A 23,198-nucleotide genomic window follows, 5' to 3' on the forward strand; every position below is an offset into this window, starting at 1 on the left:
AATGATCTTCGAAATGGAGTCTCTAAGACCCCTTTTTCCAAACCCATTCATATTGTCCCAGCCTTATTTGGGCATTTTATCTGTACTGCGATGGCACTTGTGTTGGCCTCCTAGCATTAATCACGTGGTATGGAAATTAATTATATGTCTCTGTCCTGCCCTAGAATCAAGTGTGGGCTGTGTCTTATTCTTGTGATATCTGCCATGCTTGGCATGTATGTAATTAGACACTTGATAAATATCGAATTGACCAAAATGTTCAAAAGACAATAATTTTAAACAACTTTAAAATATGCTTATTATAAATTCCCTTTTATATTTAGGAATATAAATAATATAAATAAATATTTAGGAATATAAATAAAATATATTTATATTTTATATTTATTTTTATATTTAGGAATTCTAAACAATAATTAGAATAGTAGAATGTTAGAATTGGAATGAATCTGAGAGATCGTCCTATTTCATCTTCCTGTTTTAGAGATAAGAAAGGTTCAAGGAGAAGGGGAGTGACTTATACGAGTGACTTGTTATTTTATCCTGAGTTCTGATTACTTGCCATGTAGCACCAGAAACTATTCAGAAGATTTCACTACTCTTTTACTGAACATAACTTATCTCTTGGCTCTGAGAAGAAAGTGATCAGGAGCTTGGGCTGAGGTATAATATAAGTAGAAGGCTTATAAACTAGTAATACACATATATAAGTAGAAGGCTTATAAACTAGTAATACACACACACACACACACACACACACACACACACACACACACTTTTTTTGAGGGGGGCATGCTTTGGTTACCTGGGAAGTGCATTGATTTCCTGTTGAATTAAGGTGTCTTAAAGATTCAGTAAAGACCCAAGAATTTGTTTTTCTTAAGAATGTATGGTAATAACTTGTGCATTGTGTGTTTTGAAAAGGAGAACGTCTTACAAAATGGTCTTGCAAACAGCGAAATGCAGTGAGGTTGCATGGGATCCCATAAAGCATGAGTCGTAGTAACCGTGGGCAAGTCCCAGTATCCTGAGCCTCAGTTTCTCACATAAAGTGGTGATAGTAATAATACCCATCTCACATGGTGACTGTGAAATGTCAGAGATGATGAAAATCGAGCTACTTTGTAATTTGTGAAGTGCTAAGGAAAGAGTAGTCACTGAATGATTTACACCTTCATCTCCTTTAATTGGAATGATTAAAGTTTGATTCATTTGCTTTCTCATACTTGTCCTTAGGTAGGACTGGGGAAAATGAGTAAGTATGTAGCTCAAACCCTGACCACAGAGGGAGAATTTGAATGAAAGATGAGGAAATACTTATAAAATCACTGGTTTGTTTTCAGCTATTTTCCTGTGAGACCATTACTCTTTATAAAAGCTATACTTGGGTTTTTTGTTTGTTTGGTGACCCCTCTTCATTGCATATGTAGTATGCATTTTCTGGTGGCTCTGTTGGTTTATGAGTTCTCATTACTAAGTTTCCCATCGTCCAACATTCTGAAAGATTTTTCAGAAAAGGAAGTTGTCGGGTTTTTTTTTTTTTTTTTGATAATAAATTTGATTGTTTTCTTCATTGCTCTTTTAAGGAGGCTAGTGGTTCTTGGGGAAGCTCAAGTAGTTCTTGGTTTTGTTTTCGTAGGCTCAGATCACCATGAAAGTAATCCAAGGCTTATACAGTGGGGTCACCACTGTGGAACTAGATACTTTGGCTGCTGAGACAGCTGCGACCTTGACGACTAAGCACCCTGACTATGCCATCCTGGCAGCAAGGATTGCCGTCTCGAACTTGCACAAAGAAACAAAGAAAGTGTTCAGTGGTGAGTCTGGAGGAAAAAGTTAGAATTCTCAGAAAATGTATAAGACTACTCAAATGAAACCTTAAATGTCAAAAGAAAAGTTACGTCTTATTTTAAAGGTGTGCGAGTTAGTGGCAGAGAGGGGATTGGAACTTCTTGGTTCTCCGTGCTGCTGACCTGCTGCATGAGAGAGTCAGTGGATCCTTTTCTTTATCCTTTTCTCTCTCTCTCTTTAAAGTTTTACTTAATTAATTTGACAGAGAGAGCATGCACAAGCAGGGGGGCCGGCAGGCAGAGGGGAGAGGGAGAGAAGCAGGATCCTCTCTGAGCAGGGAGCCCCATGCGGGGCTAGATTCCAGGACTCTGGGATCATGACCTGAGCTGAAGGCAGATGCTTAACCGCCTGAGCCACTCAGCCCCCCTCCCCCCTCCCCCCCGCTTTTTTTAAGGCCTGTCTTTAGGTGGTTGATGGTGGTGTGGTTGGAAAAATGAGTAATATTTATTGGCATGTTCTGGGTTGAACAAAATGTCCTTTGTCACCATTAGCAAGCACTTCATTACATCACTCCCATTTTACAGCTCAGGGAATGTGAGCAAAGGAAGGTTAAATAATTTGTTCCATATGTAACAGGTGATATATGAAAAGTCAACTGGTAGACTGAGATTAGAAATCTTTTGGCTGTCAATTCCAGATCTTTATGTGGAGCTCAAACATTATATCACCCTCTTCATTAGACTTATTGTAGATATATTAGTTATCCCAAAATTGATCTATAGATTCAAGACAATCCTAATCAAAATGCCAGCATTATGTGTGCATATATAAGTTTTATATGTAAATGCAGAGGGTCACACTCTGTTATGATGTCCTGAAGAAGAGCAAAAAGACAGGGCTTATTATCTGTGTTTATAGAAATGAAATGCTTGGGATGATAGATTATAAGTTTATAGTTGAGTTTCTATTCTACTGGGATAAAAAACCATTTGAGAGGAGATAATAATTTCTGTTTTTCTTTATTTTCAACCAATAATTCTCAATGGTTTGGTCATCAGAATCACCAGGGAATCTCTTTAAAATTACGAGAGCCTATGTTTACTCTAACTCTGGAAGATTTTTCCTTAACTGAGGCATTATTATGTATTTATTCAACATGTATATGGTTATTGAGCACTTTCTGTGCTAGGCAGTGAGGTAGGTTGGCATGAAGAAAGGTTTTAGACTATTACCGGAGGATTGAATTTGTTCTTAAGTGATTTTGACATTTATTTATTTAAAAATTTTTTTAGATGTGATGGAAGATCTCTACAATTATATAAACCCACATAATGGCAGACACTCTCCCATGGTGGCCAAGTCAACACTGGATATTGTTTTGGCCAATAAAGATGTATGTATAATGCTTTTCTGGTGAAAAAATTTTTTATAGATTTTTTTTGTTTTAAAGCAATAAGCACATTTAAAAGAACTTAAACACTACAAATAGTATAGGTATAAAGTTATTCTCTCTCCTCTGGATCCTACTTTTCCTTTCTGGAACAAGAATTTTTATCATTTTAAAATGTATTTTTCTAGAGCTATTCTATAATATGTATGTGTGTTTGTGTATGTGTACATATATATTTTTCCTTTTAGTGGTAGTGTACTATGCATACTGTTACTGCTGATACTTTTTTCACCTACAAGTTCATCTTAGAGGTAGTTCTATACCAATATTTATGAATTTACCCTATTCTTTCTAACAGCTGCATGGCCTTCCATTTTATAGATATATTGTCATTGTACATATATGTAAGAATTATTAGTGATGAATATTTGTTTTCCATTTTTTGCTACAGCGAATATCCTTGCATGGTAGGTGCTTTGCTCATAGATGAGTATATCAGTCAGATAAATCCCTTCAGTGGAGTTACTTAGCCAAAGAATATGTGCATTCAAAAATTTTGTTAAAAAAAATTTAGTAGACATTGCCAAACTGACTCCCAGCATAAAATCTTGAGAGATCTTGCTCAGCAACTTAAAAATTATCCACTTGTGTTTTAACCCTTTTCTTAACTAGATCCCACAGGAGAGAAAGGGAAAGATGTGTAGGTCTTGCCAGCCCCTTTGTACATGGATTTATTTACCATGGATATCTGGACAGATTAGAAACCAGTTTTAACCTTGGGTAATAGGATGATTAGTTACCTGTCTCTCAAAATATGTATCTGATGTTAAAGAGACTGAGAGAAAATTGAGTTGTTTGTGTGTTGTTCATATGTATAATCTGGAAGACGGATTAAAAATAAAAATAAAGAACAGCAGAAACCTGTATTTGTAAAATAAATACTGATAAGTATTTCAGTTCCCCATTATCCATGCTAGGGACCTACCTGCTTTTGGCAACAAAGATGCCCTTAAAAATTAAAGAGAAAAAGGAAGGGTTTCATAGAGATTTTTCTAGGCCTTGGCCGTGGTTCATTATGCAGAAACATTGTTAGTATTTTGAAAAATAATACTAACTCCATTTTTTTCTATCCAGAATGATTATTTGTACCTGATTGCTTTTGTTTTCCTCTAAACAGCTTTATAGCCAAGAAAAACTCTGTAACAATGACCATTGTCACACACTAGTTTGTTTAAAACCAGTTAAATTTTTTTTGAAGAGCCTTAGAATTAATGTAATCCTACCTTCTGTCATTGTTATATATATTGTTATGTAAAGTTTAAAATGGCATCCCTAAAATGGGCTAATTTTAAAACAAAAATATGTATTAGTAAATATGTGGTACCAATACCTTTGGATTAATAGGTAGTCTAAAAACATGTTTAAGGATGATAGGGGCGCCTGGGTGGCTCAGTCGTTAAGTGTCTGCCTTCGGCTCAGGTCCTGTCCTGGGATTGAGCACCGCATCGGGCTCCCTGCTCGGCGGGAAGCCTGCTTCTCCCTCTCCCACTCCCCCTTCTTGTGTTCCCTCTCTCGCTGTGTCTCTGTCTGTCAAATAAATAAATAAAATCTTAAAAAAAAAAAAAGGATGATAATATGGTCCCTCTTGTGCGCATGTTCTTTCCTTTTTTAATTAGAGGTGAACTGTAAAATAACAGGGAAAGTTTCGAAAATCACATTAATAATTTTACTTATATACAGCTTATATTTACATGTTCTCTTCTAGTCTTTTAATATACATGTTTTTAAACCTAATTAAGATATTCAATTGATATACTGTTTTATTTTCCTTAATGTTAGATATAAATTTCTAGTCTACAGTACTTAGTGTTATCTCTTTTGTATCCTGTGTCAATTTTAGTTCTGGAGTCAGGGCTAAAAGATATCAGATTTTGTGAAAATAAGTCTAATTATCTTAATTATAGGTTTTTTTCCCCTTAACCTCTTTCAGCGCCTGAACTCTGCCATTATCTATGACCGAGATTTCTCTTACAACTACTTTGGATTTAAGGTAAATAATGGGCTTTTATAAGTGGGAATTCCTCCCTAAATCAGGATATACAGGTTTTTGTTTATGTTTTAGTGATATGATTATAAAGGCAGTAAGTTTTGGGTGTTGGGATGGACCTGGGGTGGGGATTAAGTTAGGGTAGTGGTGGTTGTTTGAATTAAGGAAAGATAGCTTATCCATTTGCAGTTTTTGAATTTTCCAAATGCTACCCGTGGATTACTTGGGGAATTATATAGATACTTTGCTAGAATTATTCCATATTATTCTATTTATATAACAACTATTTATTGAATTCCTACTATGTGCAAAGTGCTTTTTTAGGTACTTTTGTGTTGATAAACAGTATTGTGTAGTGATTGAGAACATGAGTGTTGTTGTCAGACCATCTGAGTTCAGGTCTCTGCTCTATTTCTTATTAGCAAGTTACTTAATCTCTCTGCTTCGGTTTCCTCATCTTTAGGATGGGGATGATAATAATAAAATTTCAACAACAAATTCTCTTGAGAATTAAATGAGTGTGTGTGTGTGTGTGTGTGTGTGTGTGTGTGTATGTGTGTGTGTGTGTTGCTTACATCAGTGCCTAGCCTTAGAATAGCACTTCATAAGTGTTAACCATAAAGATGATGATGATGATGAATACCACAACTTCTGCAGTTAACATTATACATATTAATATAGAGCTGGCTTTTTCCAGGAATTTTCATGTAGTTTTTTCCAAAACAAACAGCCAACTGATAATGTTCCAGACCGAAGCCAGTAAGAGTAAATATGCTATTCCTTTCATTTAAAATCATATAAAAACTGAGAATATTTAAATAGATTGCCTTGGGGCGCCTGGGTGGCTCAGTCGATTAAGTGTCTGCCTTCAGGCTCAGGTCATGATCCCAGAGTCCTGGGATCAAGCCCAGCATCAGGCTTCCTGCTCAGTGGGGAGCCTGCTTCTCCCTCTCCCTCTGTCCCTTACTTCCCTGCTCTGTCTGGTTCTCTTGTGCACGCGCACTCTGTCTCTCTCTCTCAAATAAATAAAATCTTGAAAAAAAATAGGTTGCCTCATTGTGAAAGATATATCCATTGTGTCTTTAAAAACTGTGCTCTGGAAGTGTTTTGGTTGCTTTGGTTTTTCCAGACGCTGGAGCGATCCTATTTGTTGAAGATCAATGGGAAAGGTGAGAAATGAACATGTTTGTTATATTTTCTATTCATTATATTGAATATAGAGCTCTGAGCTATCAGCCTTAACATTTCTGTTTAAACACTAACATTTTTAACTTTAGGTTTGGCTTTTGAATAATTTTGGCGCTTATTGGTAGAAGTTTTTTAAATTGTCTTTTGGTGTTCCTTTTTGACTCAGGTACATGTCTTAGCCTAGTCTTTCTGACATGTCCCATCATTTGAAACTCCTTTTGTTTTTAGTGGCAGAAAGACCACAACATATGTTGATGAGGGTGTCTGTGGGGATTCACGCAGAAGATATTGATGCTGCTATTGAAACATACAACCTTCTTTCTGAGAAGTGGTTTACCCATGCCTCTCCCACTCTCTTCAATGCTGGTACCAACCGCCCACAGCTTTCTAGGTATGTGTCATCTCTAGTCGTTTTTAATGTTCTGAAATGGTTTTGATTAGAAAAATAAACCTTGACCTGAAGAAACAAGGCAGTTAATCACATAAAAATTAATTTAATGAACATTGAATCACTCCTGCTCTGATCAAATGAGATTTGCATCCTGGAAAGCTCTGCTGCAGTGTGGTAAATGAATTGGAGAAATAAATGCTGATAATGAGATTTTTAAGTTGACTGTGATGATGTTTGCACAACTCTCTGAATATACTAAAAGCCATTCATTATACACTTTAAATGGAGAACTGTATGGTATGTGAATTACATCTCAGTAACATTGTTTTAAAAACAAATACCAAAAACTAATTATGGGACTCTTAATAGTCTGTACAAGAGATTGTGGTAGTTTGGATTAGGGAAGTGAAGTAGAGATTGAGAGAATAGACAGATTCAGGAGCTATTTAGGAGGTAAAATTGACAGAATTTGGTGATGTTTTGGATGTGGGTCAAGGTTTGTTCCTGAGTTTATGGGTAGAGTAACAGGATTAATGGTGATGCCATTTTCTGAGAAAAGGAACACTGAAACAGAATCCAGTAATATGTTAAAAAAAAATACCTTTTAGCAACATTAGTGTATCCAGGAATTCAAGGATACGCTAACATAAAAAACTGCATTAATGTAATCCATTGCACTAACATTTTATACCATCAAATACTCTTTCATAATAAAACAAATTTAACAAAATAGATACAGAAAATAACTTTCTTAATTTGGTAAGAGATATCCACTAAAAACTTAGATCTCTGTCACCTCTGTTTTCAGCATTGTAGTGGAGACTTGAGCTGGCATTATAAGATAAGAAAAAAACGGATTGTAAATGAGGGAACAAAACTGTAGTGATTCACAGATGGTATGGTTTTTACATAGGAAATTCAAGAGCATCTATACATAAATTATCAGAATTAAAAAGAGATTTCAGCAAAGTATCTGGATATAAAAATTCGGTATGAATGAAGGGAGTATCTCTAGCTGTTAGAAGATTTAAGTTTTAAAATACATCATTTATAATACTGGAAGGTACCCAGGAATAAATCTAATAAAAGATATGGAAGGCTTTTAAGGAGAAAATTCTAAAACAGGACATTAAAAAACATTAAAAAACAAATGGAGAGTGATTTTATATCATAAATGGATTTGATATTTTAAAGATGTCAGTTTTTCCTAAGTTAACTTATGGATCCAGTCAAAATGTCAGTATGCTCATTCCAAAATTTATGCAGAAGAACAAAAGTTTAAGAATTTACTAGGCTTTTCAAGATACCAGTTCTAATCCTTGGAACCTGTAAATGTTAACTTATAAGGAAAAATGGTCTTTGAAAGTATGATTAAAAAGGATCTCGACATAGGGAGGTTAGCTGAATTATCCAGGTGGGCCCTAAATCCAGTCAGAAGTACCCTTAAGAGAGAGGCTGTGGGAGTAAGGTTCATACAGAAGAGAAGAGGCAAGGTAAAGATGGAGGCAGAAATGGGAGTGATGTGGCTACAAGCAGAGGAGCCACTAGAAGCTGGAAGAGGCAGGGATCTGTTTTCCCCTAGAGCCTCTGGAGGGAGTGTTCTTGATTCTGGCCCAGTGAAATTTACATTGAACTTCTGGCCTCTGGAACTATGAGAGAATAAGTTTCTGTTTTAAGCCATTAGGTTGGTAGTAATGTGTTAGGGCAGCCACAGGGCTAACATAAATTGCAATAGCAAGTTTTGAAGAGTAAGTCCTACCAGGTTTCAAGACTACCATAATGCCATGGTAATTAAGACAGTGTGGTATTTATTCTGAGATAAACAAATAAACCGGTGGAGTATAACAGAGAGCTCAGAAAGAGATTCAGGCTTATTTGGGAAGGTGTTGTTGCAGTTCATCTGGGGGAAACGGTGCTAGGGAAATTGGTTGTCTTATGGGGAGGAAAGGTAATTAGATTTCCCTTTTTCATTCCATATACAGAAATATGTTCAAGAAAGAAGTTTTATTTATTTATTTATTTTAAAGATTTTATTTATTTATTTGACAGAGAGTGAGCTAGCGAGAGCAGGAACACAAGCAGGGGGAGTGGGAGAGGGAGAAGCAGGCCTCCCGCCGAGCAGGGAGCCCGACGCAGGGCTCCATCCCACGACCCTGGGATCATGACCTGAGCCGAAGGCAGACACTTAACGACTGAGCCACCCAGGTGCCCCCAAGAAAAAAAATTTAAATATGAAAGTAAAATCTTTTAGAAGAGCATTAGAGAAAATAAATAAATGTCTGTTTTTCTCCCTACTTTTTACTATGAATTTCAAATATTCGGAAAAGCTTAGGGGTGCTTGGGTGGCTCAGTTGTTAAGCGTCTGCCTTCGGGTCAGGTCATGGTGGCGATCGAGCCCCACGTCGGGCTCCCTGCTCGGCGGGAAGCCTGCTTCTCCCTCTCCCACTCCCCCTGCTTGTATTCCCTCTCTCGCTGTCTCTCTCTCTGTCAAATAAATAAATAAAATCTTAAAAAAAAAAAAAAGAAAAAGAAAAGCTTAAAGATAGTGAATGCCAATACACTTACTTACCTTTGCCTAGATAAAAATATTACTACCATTTTGCCATATATATATATGTACACACACTTTTTTTTATCTTTAAAATTAAAAAAAATTCTTTGAGTCATTTGAAAGTGAGCTGTAGACGTCATGACTCTTAATACTTCAACTTACATCTTTTTTTTTTAAGATTTTATTTATTTATTTGATAAAGAGAGACACAATGAGAGAGGGAACACAAGCAGGGGGAGTGGGAGAAGGAGCAGCAGACTCCTTGCCGAGCAGGGAGCCCGATGCGGGGCTCGATCCCAGGACACTGGGATCATGACCTGAGCCGAAGGCAGACACTTAACGACTGAGCCACCCAGGTGCCCCTCAACCTACATCCTAATAGGAGAATATGTATGACCTCAGAGTGGTAAAGGATTTCTTAAAATAGTCATAATAGACAAAACAACATTAAGGAAAAATTGAGTACATTAAAATTAAAAACTCCTGTGAGCCAAAAACAAAGGAAAAACAAGTTCCAGACTGAGAGAAGATACTGGCGGTGTATATTAACTGTCAAGGGATTGTGTCAAGACACAAAACTAAAGAGGAACATGGGCAAAGGATGTAAAAAATAATTCATAGAAGAAACTTGACTGGCGAATAAACATGTGAGTTTAGTAATTAGGAAAATGAAAGGTAACATAATGAGATATTTCATACCTATCAGACTGATAAAAATTAAAAGGCTGATAATACCAAGTGTGGCTAAGAATGTAGAACACAGGGAACTCTAATATGTTGCTAGGTGAGTATACTTTTCCATCCACTTTGGAGAATCTTTAGTAAAGTGGAACATATGTGTATCTTTTGACCCAGGAATTCCCCTCCTGGGTTTATATTCTACAGAAATCCTTCAACCTAAGCACCAGGAGATATGTTTAAGAATTTCCACAGCAACATTGTTTAGAATACCAAACAAATTGGAAATAACCCAAATGTCCATCAACAGGCAAATGGACAAATATATTGGCATATTCATACAGTGGAACAATTTGTAGCAATGAGAGTGACATGTATCAGTAGGAAAGAATCTCTAACACAATATTAAGTTAAAAGCAAGTTGTAGAAGGATAAATAAATATGTAACCAGAAATTTAAAAATGCTAAATGCCAAAAGAAGGTAGAAATGCATGGATATGGTATGGGATTGTAATCACACTATATTATATAGGTAGTGTCTTATTTTCTTGAGTAGATGATAAGTACAAAGTATATGTCATATTTTCTGTATCTTTCTGAATGTTGGCCTATTTAATAGAAAAAGTTAACGGATAGAATCTGTTTGAGTGGATGTATGTTCAAGGTAGTGAAGGGAGAGTTGGTAGAGTAGGTAAGGTTACTCATTGGTAGAGTAAGTAAGGTTCCTGAGGGGGGAGGAGGATGAGACCTGAATCACAAGTTGCGGGGGGGGTGTCTTCAAAATGGCTATCAAGGGGCTAAATTTTGGAGGGCCTATCAAAGAATTGGTTGACATTGGATAGATGTTTCTTATTTCATAAATGTTTAATTTTACTTGGCTTACTAATAGGTTGGAAAGACCTATTAGTTATGTATGCTTAGGAATTTGCATGAGAAAATATGATAAAGCACATCTGCAGTCTGATGAACACGTAAATTAATATTTTAGACTTTATTATAAGACTTCCTTCTAGGGGCACCTGGGTGGCTCAGTCGTTAAGCGTCTGCCTTCGGCTCAGGTCATAGTCCCAGGGTCCTGGGATCGAGCCCCGCATCAGGCTTCCTGCTCGGCAGGAAGCCTGCTTCTCCCTCTCCCCCTGCTTATGTTCCCTCTCTCGCTGTGTCTCTCTCTGTCAAATAAATAAATAAAAATCTTAAAAAAAAAAAAAAAGACTTCTTTCTAGGCCTAGCATCTAGGATAGGCAGGAGGTGTTTTTAAAATAATACGATTTGCACGTTCTGCATGGAGCACTGGGTGTTATATGCAAACAGTGAATCATGGAACACTACATCAAAAACTAATGATGTCATGTATGGTGATTAACATAACAATAAAAATTAAAAAAAAATACGATTTGTTGATGTGTCTTGTGTCATGTCCAGTAAAAGTTTTTTTTCCCTAAAATACCTAGGAATTTTTTAAACTTCAAATCTTTTATTTGCCCAACTTACTGTTTTGGGGGCTTATAGTCAATTTGGTTTCTCTGCTTTGTTTCATTTCCTTGCTGAGTTGTCACTTTTTCTTCCCCCATAGCTGTTTCCTTCTGAGTATGAAAGATGATAGTATTGAAGGCATTTATGACACTCTAAAGCAGTGTGCATTGATTTCCAAGTCTGCTGGGGGAATTGGAGTTGCTGTGAGTTGTATTCGAGCTACTGGCAGCTACATTGCTGGGGTAAGCTTCTGTTTTATGACTAAAAAATTGTAGGCTACAGGGATTCAGGTTGAGAGGGCATATGCTGGGGCTTGGGAGACCTGGGTCTCTGATGAGTGCTAGCTAGTCATACATGACTTTGAGTGAGTCATTTCACTACTTCTAGCTTCTGGTTTAGATTAGATGATCTGTAGGATTTTTTTAGTTCAGATTTTGGAATTCAGATTTATCTTAGCAGTAATAATAGCAGCTATCATTTATTGATTGCTTACTATATGCTAAGTCTGTTATAAAAGCTTTACCTGAGTTACTCATTTAATCCTTGCTACAACCGTAGAAGATGGGTACCATTACACATGGTAGGAACTTCACTCCTTACAATAACTTTGTGAGTATAGGCAATATTGGCTTCATTTTACAAGTGAGGAAACTGAGGCATAGAAAATTAAATTACTTCCAGAGATCACTTAATATGTGATAGAGCCAAGGTTCATGCTTTAAACATTGGCACCTTATGATGTAAGTTTAGCCCTTTGCTAATTCACTATTCATTGGGGGTCAAGATAAGGATGTTGGGTAAGACCTAGATTTAAATTCTATCTCTACGACTTACCAGTAATGCAGCCTACCATAAGTTATTTTACATCTCTGAGTTTGTTTCCTCACCTGTAATGTGAAGAAAATATCTAACCCTACCAAATAAAGTTAGAGAGTCTAGAAGGAAATTATTCCATTATGTAGTGTTTTGGAGCACTTACACATAATAGTAGGGTGAGCTATTGCTCACTTATTTTTCTAGACTGTTTAAAGGCTTGCTTTGGAGTTGGAAGGATTATTTTTAAAATTTGATGAGGTATCTTCTAGTTTTAGGAGTCTATATTTTCTTACTTTCATTCTAGGATCCATTTATTGTTGAGAATCTCCATTTATCTTTATTGTCTTTATTTATCCATTATATATAATTCTTACTGTAAGTTGCCTTGAATTCTTTTGGGAAAAAGACACTGTAGTAGTGTTTTTACTCTACCCAAAGAAGATCTATGTAATGTCCATTAGAAGGTATGGAATTTAAATTTAGCTACCCTGATTTCAGATTCTTTTGACTTGTAATGTTGTATCTCATTGTAAATTAGAGATGTAACAACAACATTACAGCAATAATAAGAGAAAAACAACATTTTATTTATTTTGTATTGGGTGTTCTGTTTTCAAAGCAAAGGGAGAGATGGAGAGCAGATAAGACTTTATATAGACTGGAAGAGAGTAACTTGTTGAGCCATTTTGTTCTTTTCCTTGCTTAGTCCCACTTTTCTCCTCCAGATGCCTTTTATTCTTGGTCTCTCTTTCAGACTAATGGCAATTCCAATGGCCTTGTACCAATGCTGAGAGTATATAACAACACAGCTCGATATGTGGATCAAGGTGGAAACAAGGTATGTTCTGTTACTCGAAAGTCCTGGAAATCAGAACTAAAAATCTTTAACCATGTATGCTTCAAATAAGATGATTTACTGTATATATATTTCTAACTACTTTCCTAATACACTGTATATATTTCTAACTACTTTTTTCACTTTTAAAATCAATTTAATGAGGTATAATTTAAATGTGTGCACACTTTAAGTGTACAGTATGATGGATTTTGACAAATATATATACTTGTGTAGTCACTACACCAATCAAGATATAGAACATTTCCCATTACCCCAAAATGTTTCTGCAGACACCTTTGATTAATCGCCCCATCACCCCCACGCATACATACTTTTCCCCCTGGCTCCAGGCAGCCAGTGGTCTAGTCAGCTTTTATTTGTTTATTTATTTATTTATTTATTTATTCATTTATTTTTATTTATATTTTTTAAGTAGGCTTCACATCCAGTGTGGGGCTTGAATTCATGACTCTGAGGATCAAGAGTCACATGCTCTACCCACTGAGCCAGCTAGGCTCCCCCCTAGGCAGCTTTTTTATATGACAGCTTATTGGCAAAGAATTTCTAAAGTTGTGACTTAATATTAATACCTAACCTTGAAAAGGGGTTGTAATAGTCTTGTAGCTTTTTCTTTAAAAAACAAAAACAAAACTCTGCCTCTTTCACAGAGGGAGTAGTAAAGTTGAGAGGATTGGATTATTTGCCCAGTGTTAACAGCAGGATAGTTTGCAATTTGAGCCTGCCTCGGACAGATATGTAGGCACACTAATCACCTGTTAGTTTATGAATTTCCCTTGATGGACTTTAAAAATGATCTGTGGAGACCTTGATAAGACATCACTTTTTTGATCTTTAATAAGAGCACAACTTATTATTGTCAAAGATAAAGTGATTTCCCATGGGCTTTGTATTCCTGTCATATAGGGTCAAGTGAGTTGTATGGCAGCTGAAAGGAAGCTCCATCTGCAGTCCATTGTGTCACTTTGGACTAGTTATTTCATCTTGTTCTTATCAATTGCTCTTTTTTACTCCTAGAATTGTAAGGACAATATTACTACTTACATTTGTAGTACCTTTATTTGTATTATCTCATTTAATTCCTTAATTGTAGTGAAGATCAAAGGTGATATTATAAAATTGCTTTGGAAAATATGAAGTTTCTTTGTTTCGTTCTGATTCTGAAAAGAATGATGGTTTACTTGCCTTTAGCGACCTGGGGCATTTGCTATTTACCTGGAGCCTTGGCATTTAGACATTTTTGAGTTTCTGGATTTAAAGAAGAACACAGGAAAGGAAGAACAGCGTGCCAGGGACCTTTTCTTTGCCCTTTGGATTCCAGATCTCTTCATGAAACGAGTGGAGACTAATCAGGTGAGAAAGAGGTACCTGTTGGTAAGAACAACTTGATTCATACCAGCTTTCTTTTTTGTCATCTTAAATCATGGTTAGGAAGAGCCCACCTATGTGTTATGCTATGGAAGGCATTTTAAGCAATTTAAGAGATGCCATTTCTGCCCTTTTGGGTTTTTATTCTCTAAAGCAGATGCTATCTGACCTAAATGCTTAAAAGGTCATGTATAAACAGGCAGAACTAGATGTTTGAGCCTGAGCCCAAAATGGTTATTTCTACAGCAGATTTCCAAGAGAGTCTATCTATGGAAGCCACCCTATCCCTTGCCATGTTCCTAATGGACTATGTGCGGTTGGTTATTTCAAGTCTCTTATGGGTTCTTCCCTTTGTAGGATTGGTCTTTGATGTGTCCAAATGAATGTCCTGGTCTGGATGAGGTTTGGGGAGAGGAATTTGAGAAGCTATATGAAAGGTATGGGAAAAATATGAAGTAATAATTTTTAATCATGTGTTTCTTTTATTTGGGGGATTCAAATTTCAAAACGTTATCAATCATTAGCCCCAGTTTCTAGGAATCTTCAGAAACATCCAGGAGAGAATGTGATTAATAATTTTATTTTGGTCAGATTGCTACCAAAATTTGGTTTCTATCTTCTTTCTTAAAATTTTGTGACTTACAAAGAGGTGCTTTGGTTTTTAATTGAGACTTATAAAAATTAAGGTCAAGGGTTATTATTTTGCTTTGTCTCACAGTACATTTGATTTAAAAAGTTATGCTTTATATTGCCCACAGAAATCAAGAACAGCTAGAACCCATGTTACTAGTTCATTAAATAATAGCACAGTAGATTTGACTACTTGAGGTGTTATTCCTTTTCCTTATGAAGGGTATTGTGATTTAGTGGGATTTGGGTGTATTCTAATGGGTCCCGAGCTGCCTGATTTTCCTTTGTCACTAGCCGTAGTAAAATGAATATCCTATGCCTTTTGTTCTGTCTTAGCAGAACACAGTAAACATTTAAGAGCTTTCATAATTTTATATTTTAGTGTCTTCAAGTTGTCTGCAATAAAGATTTTCTTAGGGAATATTAAAATAATATTAGCTTTGCCTTTCAGTTATGAGAAACAGGGTCGTGTCCGCAAGGTTGTAAAAGCTCAGCAGCTTTGGTATGCCATCATTGAGTCTCAGACAGAGACAGGTACCCCGTACATGCTCTACAAAGATTCCTGTAATCGGAAGAGCAACCAGCAGAACCTGGGAACGATCAAATGCAGCAACCTGTGCACAGAAATAGTAGAGTATACCAGCAAAGATGAGGTAGGTAGACAAATTTCTGCCCAGAGTCCTGAGAGAAGAATCTTAGGCAGTTATTATTTGTGAATCCCTCACTTGATTTCACTTGAGATAGGGGAAGGGAGTTTTCATAGTTTGCTATAAGTAGAAGGGCACTAAAATAGAGATGACAAAGAAAGGAACAGATGTAATCTGTGCCCTTAAATATCTTATAGTCTAAGCCATGTAGAAAAGACTCACTTTTTTTCTTACACACACATTGTTGTAATAATCTTTTCTCGGTGTTCAGTTATGGTGGTTTAGGACAAACACAAGAATGTGTCAGGATGCTCATTCAGTTTAAAGTATGTAAGCAGGTAGAGAGTCCTTTCAGTGAATGGTGAAACAGAATTCTAATGTCAGATCTTTAAGGCGATTCACAGAAGAGGTGAGCCTAGAGATGGGACAGAGACTTGATTTAAAAAAAAAAAAAAGTTTATGGAAAATCTTTCCATTTGGGAAGAACAGCCTATCAGATCAGAGACAGGAATAGGTTTTGTGCAGAGAGTGTCAAATAAGTTTGTTCTGATGGAGCAAATGCATTATGGTATGGTATGTGGAGAGATGGCTGTGGCTGGGGGAGGGGAGATAGCAGGTGAAATGTCTGGCATGTCACAGAGTAGGAAGCCCTTGTAGGTTCCTGAAAGGAAAATAGTGTCAAAATGCTAGGATGAGAAGGATAGTTCTTGCTTCTCGTAATAGAGTGTCTTGGTGTGAGAGGAGGTTGGAGATTAGTTTACGGAGATTATTGCAGTGGTTGGATGACAGGCTGCTTGGATGTTGGATGTAAACTGTGGAAATGAGGAAGGAGCAGATCCCGTATGCTAGGACCTAACACACATGACAAATGAAAAGTTGGGAAGAAAATGGTAAGTGAATTAAACATACTGCTAAGGTCGCGGTTTAATTCAGCCAGAGTTACTGAGTACCAGCTATGTGCAAGACACTGTACCAAGTGCTCTGGGATGTAAATGATTATAGCTCAGGCCCTGCCCTTTGGAAACATATAATTCATTGTTGGAGAAAATTGGCATATACTGTACTCAAGTAACTGTTGTACAAAATAGATTATGCTACAGAGACTAGAGTGACCCTTCTTAAAACAAAAATCAGATCATATCCTTCCTCCACTCAACACTCCTCTTTGACTTTCCAACCCATCCAGAGTTTGTTCATTTTTTAAAAATTGAAATACAATTTTCATACCATAAAATTCACCCTTCTAAGTGTATATTTCAGTGTTTTTTAGTTTATCCACAAGGTTGTGTAACTATCACCAATATCTAAGTCTAGAACACTTTTCATCAACCCAGAAAGAACCTTTGTACCCATTAGCAGTCACTCACTATTATCCTCTTCCCCCAGCCCCTGGCAACTACTAATCTATTTTCTGCCTCTGGATTTGCCTCTTGTGAACATTTTCAAAGATTTTATTTTGACAGAGACACACAGCGAGAGAGGAAACACAAGCAGGGGGAGTGGGAGAGGGAGAAGCAGGCTTCCCACTGAGCAGGGAGCCCAGCATGGGGCTCGATCCCAGGACCCTGGGATCACGACCTGAGCCGAAGGCAGACGCTTAACGACTGAGCCACCCAGGCGCTCTTGTGAACATTTTCTATAAATAGAATCATATAACATGGTGGTCTCTTGTGTCAGGTTCTTTCACTTAGCATGTTTTCAAGGCTTATCTGTGTTGTAGTATGTATCAGTACTTCATTCGTTTCCACCCAGAATTCTTACAGTGCCCTGTGGGTTCATGCACAACTGAGTATGCCCATCTCAGCTACTGTTACTTTCCCCCTTGCTCACTGTGCTCCAGCCCTACTAATTTCCAAGTATATCAAGCACATTCCCTCCTCAGGATTTTTGCTGTTTACTTTGAATGTTAAAATGCTCACTCCCACCAGATAGCCATGTGGCTTGCTGTCTAACCTTTTCAGTTTTTGTTCATGTGTCTCATTCTCAGTGAGGTCTTCCTCGACAACTCTGTTTAAAAATGGCACTCCTTCTGTCCTTATTCCTAGAACCCTTTGTCTTTTCCTGTCTTATTTTTCTCCCTAGCATTTATCAGACTTACGCAATCCGAGCTATACTTTAAAACTGGGTACTTAGGCAACGTGTAGAATTGAGTAGATATGAAGGGCATGAGGGAGTCTAGGTGAGAGGAGTTGAGATTTTGGGGTAAGATAGTCCAAAATGGAAAAGGAAGTGTATTCATTCAACATTATTAAGCATTTATTATATACCAGATGTGGTACTAGTATTAAAAATATAAGGTTAAAATGAGATACGTTTCTTTCCTGAAAAAGCTTACCACCTAGTGTAGTGTAGTGGAAAATCACCTGAAGAGCTTTTGCAAAATTCACAAATTTGATCCCCTGTTGATAGGAACTTACCAGAATCTCAACGAAAGTAAGGTGGGAATGTGTAATTTGGAAGAGCTTTCTGTGGTGATGGAAATGTATCTGGTGGCTGTTGAGCACAAGAAATATGACTAGTGCCCCTGAGAAACTGAATTTTTAATTTTATTTAAATGGCTACATGTGGCTAGTGGCTACTGTATTGGACAGCACACATCTACTGACTGAGACAGATACACATAAGAAATTAGAGCCCGATGGGAGGTCTGTCTGGTGACAGAGCCGTGGACTATGGAACACAGATACTCTATCTCACCTGTTTCACTGGTGCATGTGACAGCTCGTATGTGAATAGGTACTGGGATTTAGGAATGAACGATGAAGAGGGAGAAGATAAAGATAAAAATTTTATAGTGTCAGAGGCTTACATGGTGTTGTCATTGACGCAGGGGGAAGAAATAAAAATTGTGTGATTCTTGACCCTTTTTCTTTGCATTCCAGGTTGCAGTCTGTAACTTGGCTTCCCTGGCCCTGAATATGTATGTCACGTCAGAACACACATATGACTTTAAGAAGCTGGCTGAAGTCACCAAAGTCATTGTCCGAAACTTGAATAAAATTATTGATATTAACTACTATCCTGTCCCAGAGGTATGAATAGAGGTCTCTGCTTATTGGTAATTCTTGAAACCCAAGTTGGAGGGAGCTTATCATGATCTGCCAGTCATCATTTAAACGGCTGTCATTGGAATGGTGTGAGAAAACAGAGATAAAAAAAGAGCATGTATCATTTGGTGCAGAATGTTGCCTTTTCTGTTCAGTAATGTCTCTTTCTTCTCTAAATCTGTTGGCACAAAGGCATGCTTATCAAATAAACGCCATCGCCCCATTGGAATCGGGGTACAAGGTCTGGCAGATGCTTTTATTCTGATGAGGTATCCTTTTGAGAGTCCAGAAGCCCAGCTACTGAATAAGCAGATCTTTGAAACCATTTATTATGGAGCCTTGGAAGCCAGCTGTGACCTGGCCAAGGAGCATGGCCCATATGAAACCTATGAGGGCTCTCCAGTCAGCAGAGGAGTAAGTATATGGATGAAATTTCTTTTTATCTGTAGGTTCTTACAGTAGGCTGAATGGTAGCCTACAGAAAGATGTGTTCACATCCTAATCCCTGGACCTATGAGTGTTACCTTTTTGGATTTCAAAAGGGTCTTTGCAGATGTAATTAAGGATTTTGAAATGAGATTATCCTGGATTACCCAGGTGGGCCCTAAATCCAGTGACAGTAGTTACAAGAGACAGAGAAGAGGAGGCAACATGACCATGGAGGCAGAGGTCAGAGTAATGCAGCCACAACCCAAGAATGCTGACAGCCACTAGAAGCTGGAAGAGGCAAAGAACAGAATCTCCTCCAGAGCCTCTGAAGGGAGCATGGTCCTCGCAACATGTTCATTTTGGGCTTCTGGCTTCCAGAACTATGAGAATAAATTTTTTTTTTTAAATATGGAATGCTTCATGAATTTCCGTGTCATCCTTGCACAGGGGCCAGGCTAATCTCTGTATTGTTTCAGTTTTAGTATATGTGCTGCCGAAGTGAGCACAGATTTTTATTATTTTAAGCCACCAAATTTATGGTAATTTGTTATACCAGCCATAGGAAACTATACTCTGTTTTAATGTGTTTTTTTTTTAAGATTTTATTTTACTTTATTTTTTAGATTTTTTATTTGAGAGAGAGAGAGAACAAGCTGGGGGGAGGGGCAGAGGGAGCAGGAGAAGCAGACTCCTCGCTGAGCGGGGAGCCCCACGTGGGGCTTGATCCCGGGACCCCAGGATCACAACCCGAGCTGAAGGCAGACACTTAACCAGCTGAGCTCCAGGCACCTCAAGATTTTATTTTTGAGTAATCTCTACACCCAACATGGGATTTGAACTTATAACCTTGAGATCAAGAGTCTCATGTTCCACCGACTGAGCCAGCCAGATGCCCCTTTATTTTAATGTTTTATATGGAACTAGTCATTGGTAAAAGCGACTTAAGAAGAATTCTAACTGTAGTAGTTTTCTTTTGCTAAATTTAGTAGATAAAAACAACATACATTATCTTCATTTCCTTGAGTCGGGTCCAGGCTTGCCTCAGCTACGTTGTTTTCTTTGGGTCTCACAAGGTTATAGTCAGGGTGTTGATAGAGGCTGCAGTCTCCTCTGAGGCTCAGAGTCCTCTTCCAAGCTCACCTGGTTTTTGGCAGAATTCATTTGTTTGTACCTGTAGAACTCATGACATCGTGCTTCTTCAAAGCCAGTAGGAGGGAGAGTCTCTCATTTCAAGAAGGCCCAGTCCAGTTGCTCTTTGAGGGTTTTCATCTGATAAGTCAGGTACACTCAGGATATCCTATCTGTCTTTTGTGTAACTGAAAATTAACTGATTTGTAGCCTTAATTACATCTGCAGAAACTTTTCATCTTTGCCATAATTATGTAAGTGACATCCATCATATTCCCAGGTCTTGTCCACACTCAGGAGGAGGACATTACACATGGCCTGTGCACCAGGGGGTGAGAAGCTGGGAACTGTCTTAGAATTCTGCTTTCCACACTGCCTTTATTATTGGTAGTATGAGTCTCTTCTGTGTAAAATAAAATGTTATGTTATTTTTAGTCCTAATGTTCCTGCTGATATTTAGGAAATCTGATATCTAGTGGTTTGAAAATAGGTGTTTAATAGCTAAGTAAATAGATCAAGGCAATTAAAGATGAAATTAGAGTAACATTTTTACTGTACAAAAAGAGAATGCATCTCAGCAACATACTTACATGAATGTTAGGATTTCCTGGTTTGTAGATATGATATGAATCCTCTGAGGGCTCACATCAGGGACATGGGGAAGAGATAAGCCAGGTTTCTTAGGCTACCTTTAACCAATATGACTGCATGAAAGTTTGTCCAGGGAAATCTCTGGACCTTGTATTCCTCACACGGTTCTACTAGAAGACATTTGTTGGGTTGTGGGGAATGGCAGTTAGTCATTTGGTTTTTGTCATTGTTTTAAATTGTTATAGAGTGATTTGTCATAAGCTTGCATTGTTTATTCCCTAGATCCTCCAGTATGATATGTGGAATGTTACTCCCACAGACCTGTGGGACTGGAAACTTCTCAAGGAGAAGATTGCAAAGTAAGTGAAGAGATGTAAGGTAGTTTTGAAGTAAGGAGGGTTTAGGTTCTCATTCTGGCTTTCAGAAGTTAGGTATGTTATTTTAACTTCTGAAACTCATTTTTTCTCTTTTAACTGGGGCTAAAATGACCTATCGACTGAACTATTTTTGTAAAAATACTTTGTAAGATAATATATGAATAGTAACCTACAAATTGATTGGTGCAATGAAAGCATTTTAATAAATGGTAGGTATTATCAGTTGATCTTGTTTTAGGGGCTTAACTACCTGGATTAAGCAATTCTTTTTCTCATTAAACTTCATATTTCCGAGTGTGCTTGCTTTTTAAAAGTTTTTCACTTTTATTTATTGCTTAACTCCCTTGGGCACCTAAATGGCTTTTGCTGAATTGGTTGTCATCGGAGTAAGTTAGGGATTTGGAAGAGCTTTTGGAGGGTAATATGTTAAACTGTGAAAGAAAAATGTAAAACTTGAGGTTTTTAAGGCCTTTCAAACTAATAAAAGATTTAAGGGCAGGTAGCATGTTTTGCTTAATGAATAATAAAACAAGTTGTTTTCACTTTCTTCATGAGCCTGTTGTCTCTGGGTTAATGCATATGCAGAGTGTTTAATGTTTACAGAAGGAAGCAGTAGCTTTAAAATACTCTTTAAAAAATATCTATTTACCTTAAAATTGTTTTATTACTTAATAATACATGTTAGAACATTTTGGAAAACGTATGTGTGAAAGGGAGTAAAATGAAATTATCCCAATACCACCTCCTAAAAATCTGTATCTTTTTTTCTTTCATCTTTCAGACTTTCTTCTGAATGTGTGTGCCTGGGTACATTTATATGCAAATTCAACTTTTACAAAAATGGACATGTATTTTATTTATTTATTTTTTTTCTCAAAATACTATGGATATTTTTCTATACACAACTTTTTAAAATTTCAAAATTAATACATGAATAGCAAAGTTCAAATACAGAAACAAAATGGAAGGTGAAAGTCCTTCTTTATACCTCTTCTGCCAACCACTTGTTCCACAAAACAAATACAAACCAACTTATTCCTTTTACCAGAGATAACCATTGTTAATGGTGTGTATTTTTCTAGACCTTTTTCAGTACATTTGCAGATGCACACAGTTTTGTTACAAAAATATGATCAAACTTGACATATTCTAAGATTTATTTTGGACATCTTTCTCTTAGTACATGCAGATCTACCTAATGTTTTTAATGATTACAGACAATTCCATAGTTTGGTGTGTCTTTTATATACATGGCTTTTCAAAACGTTTTCCTATCTTTGGACAGGAAATCACTGTCCACTTTGCTGAGAAAGTAAGACATGGAAGTTGGTTGGTGGTTTTCTTGATGCCTCAAAACTAGAAAGTGACAAAGTGAGATTAAGATCCCGGTTGTACAGATTCCATTAGGATATGAAGCTTTAAGCTAGGTACTGTATAAATCCAAAGGTATAGAATATAGGAAAGACCAAACTCTTGGTGTTTGAGAAACTTAAGACTAAGTAAGGTGAAACATGTAGCACAAGTAAAGTATACATAAAGGTACAGGTCATAGAAAATGTTTGCAGAAGAAATACTTATATTTGGCTTTTGTATTTAATATTTTCTGCCTGGTCGGGAAAGATGTTCTAGAGTGGGCATCTCTTAGGCTGAGCTTTGAAGGACGAGCTAAGGGCAGTTTGAAGATTTCTCAGTGTTCAGATAGTATTTTCTTCCTTAAGCACTCTCTTTGGCAGTGAATAGAGTCAAAAGATGTTAAGCTTCCTCTAGGAACTTATGATTGAAGAGGTAATAGAGGAAGTC

General features: G+C 37.0%; 1 protein-coding gene and 1 non-coding gene across 3 annotated transcripts in view; one reads left to right on the top strand and one right to left on the bottom strand.

Moving 5' to 3' along the window:
- RRM1 (ribonucleotide reductase catalytic subunit M1) overlaps positions 1-23,198 on the top strand; it is a 36,886-nt gene that overhangs the window by 8,695 nt on the left and 4,993 nt on the right. For both annotated transcript variants that reach the window (XM_027580628.1, XM_027580629.2), the window contains 13 exons: positions 1,640-1,817; positions 3,084-3,184; positions 5,172-5,231; positions 6,358-6,397; positions 6,645-6,807; positions 11,610-11,751; positions 13,080-13,163; positions 14,373-14,534; positions 14,907-14,986; positions 15,631-15,832; positions 18,709-18,858; positions 19,066-19,287; positions 21,304-21,380. In XM_027580628.1, the coding sequence (XP_027436429.1) occupies positions 1,640-1,817; positions 3,084-3,184; positions 5,172-5,231; positions 6,358-6,397; positions 6,645-6,807; positions 11,610-11,751; positions 13,080-13,163; positions 14,373-14,534; positions 14,907-14,986; positions 15,631-15,832; positions 18,709-18,858; positions 19,066-19,287; positions 21,304-21,380 (1,661 nt within the window). The remainder of the gene's footprint in view (positions 1-1,639; positions 1,818-3,083; positions 3,185-5,171; positions 5,232-6,357; positions 6,398-6,644; positions 6,808-11,609; positions 11,752-13,079; positions 13,164-14,372; positions 14,535-14,906; positions 14,987-15,630; positions 15,833-18,708; positions 18,859-19,065; positions 19,288-21,303; positions 21,381-23,198) is intronic.
- LOC113915550 lies at positions 19,705-19,808 on the bottom strand. Its single transcript, XR_003517704.2, has one exon. It is a non-coding gene; the product is annotated as a U6 spliceosomal RNA (small nuclear RNA).

Source organism: Zalophus californianus, chromosome 11, assembly GCF_009762305.2.
Source record: "Zalophus californianus isolate mZalCal1 chromosome 11, mZalCal1.pri.v2, whole genome shotgun sequence".
Lineage (NCBI taxonomy): Eukaryota > Metazoa > Chordata > Mammalia > Carnivora > Otariidae > Zalophus > Zalophus californianus.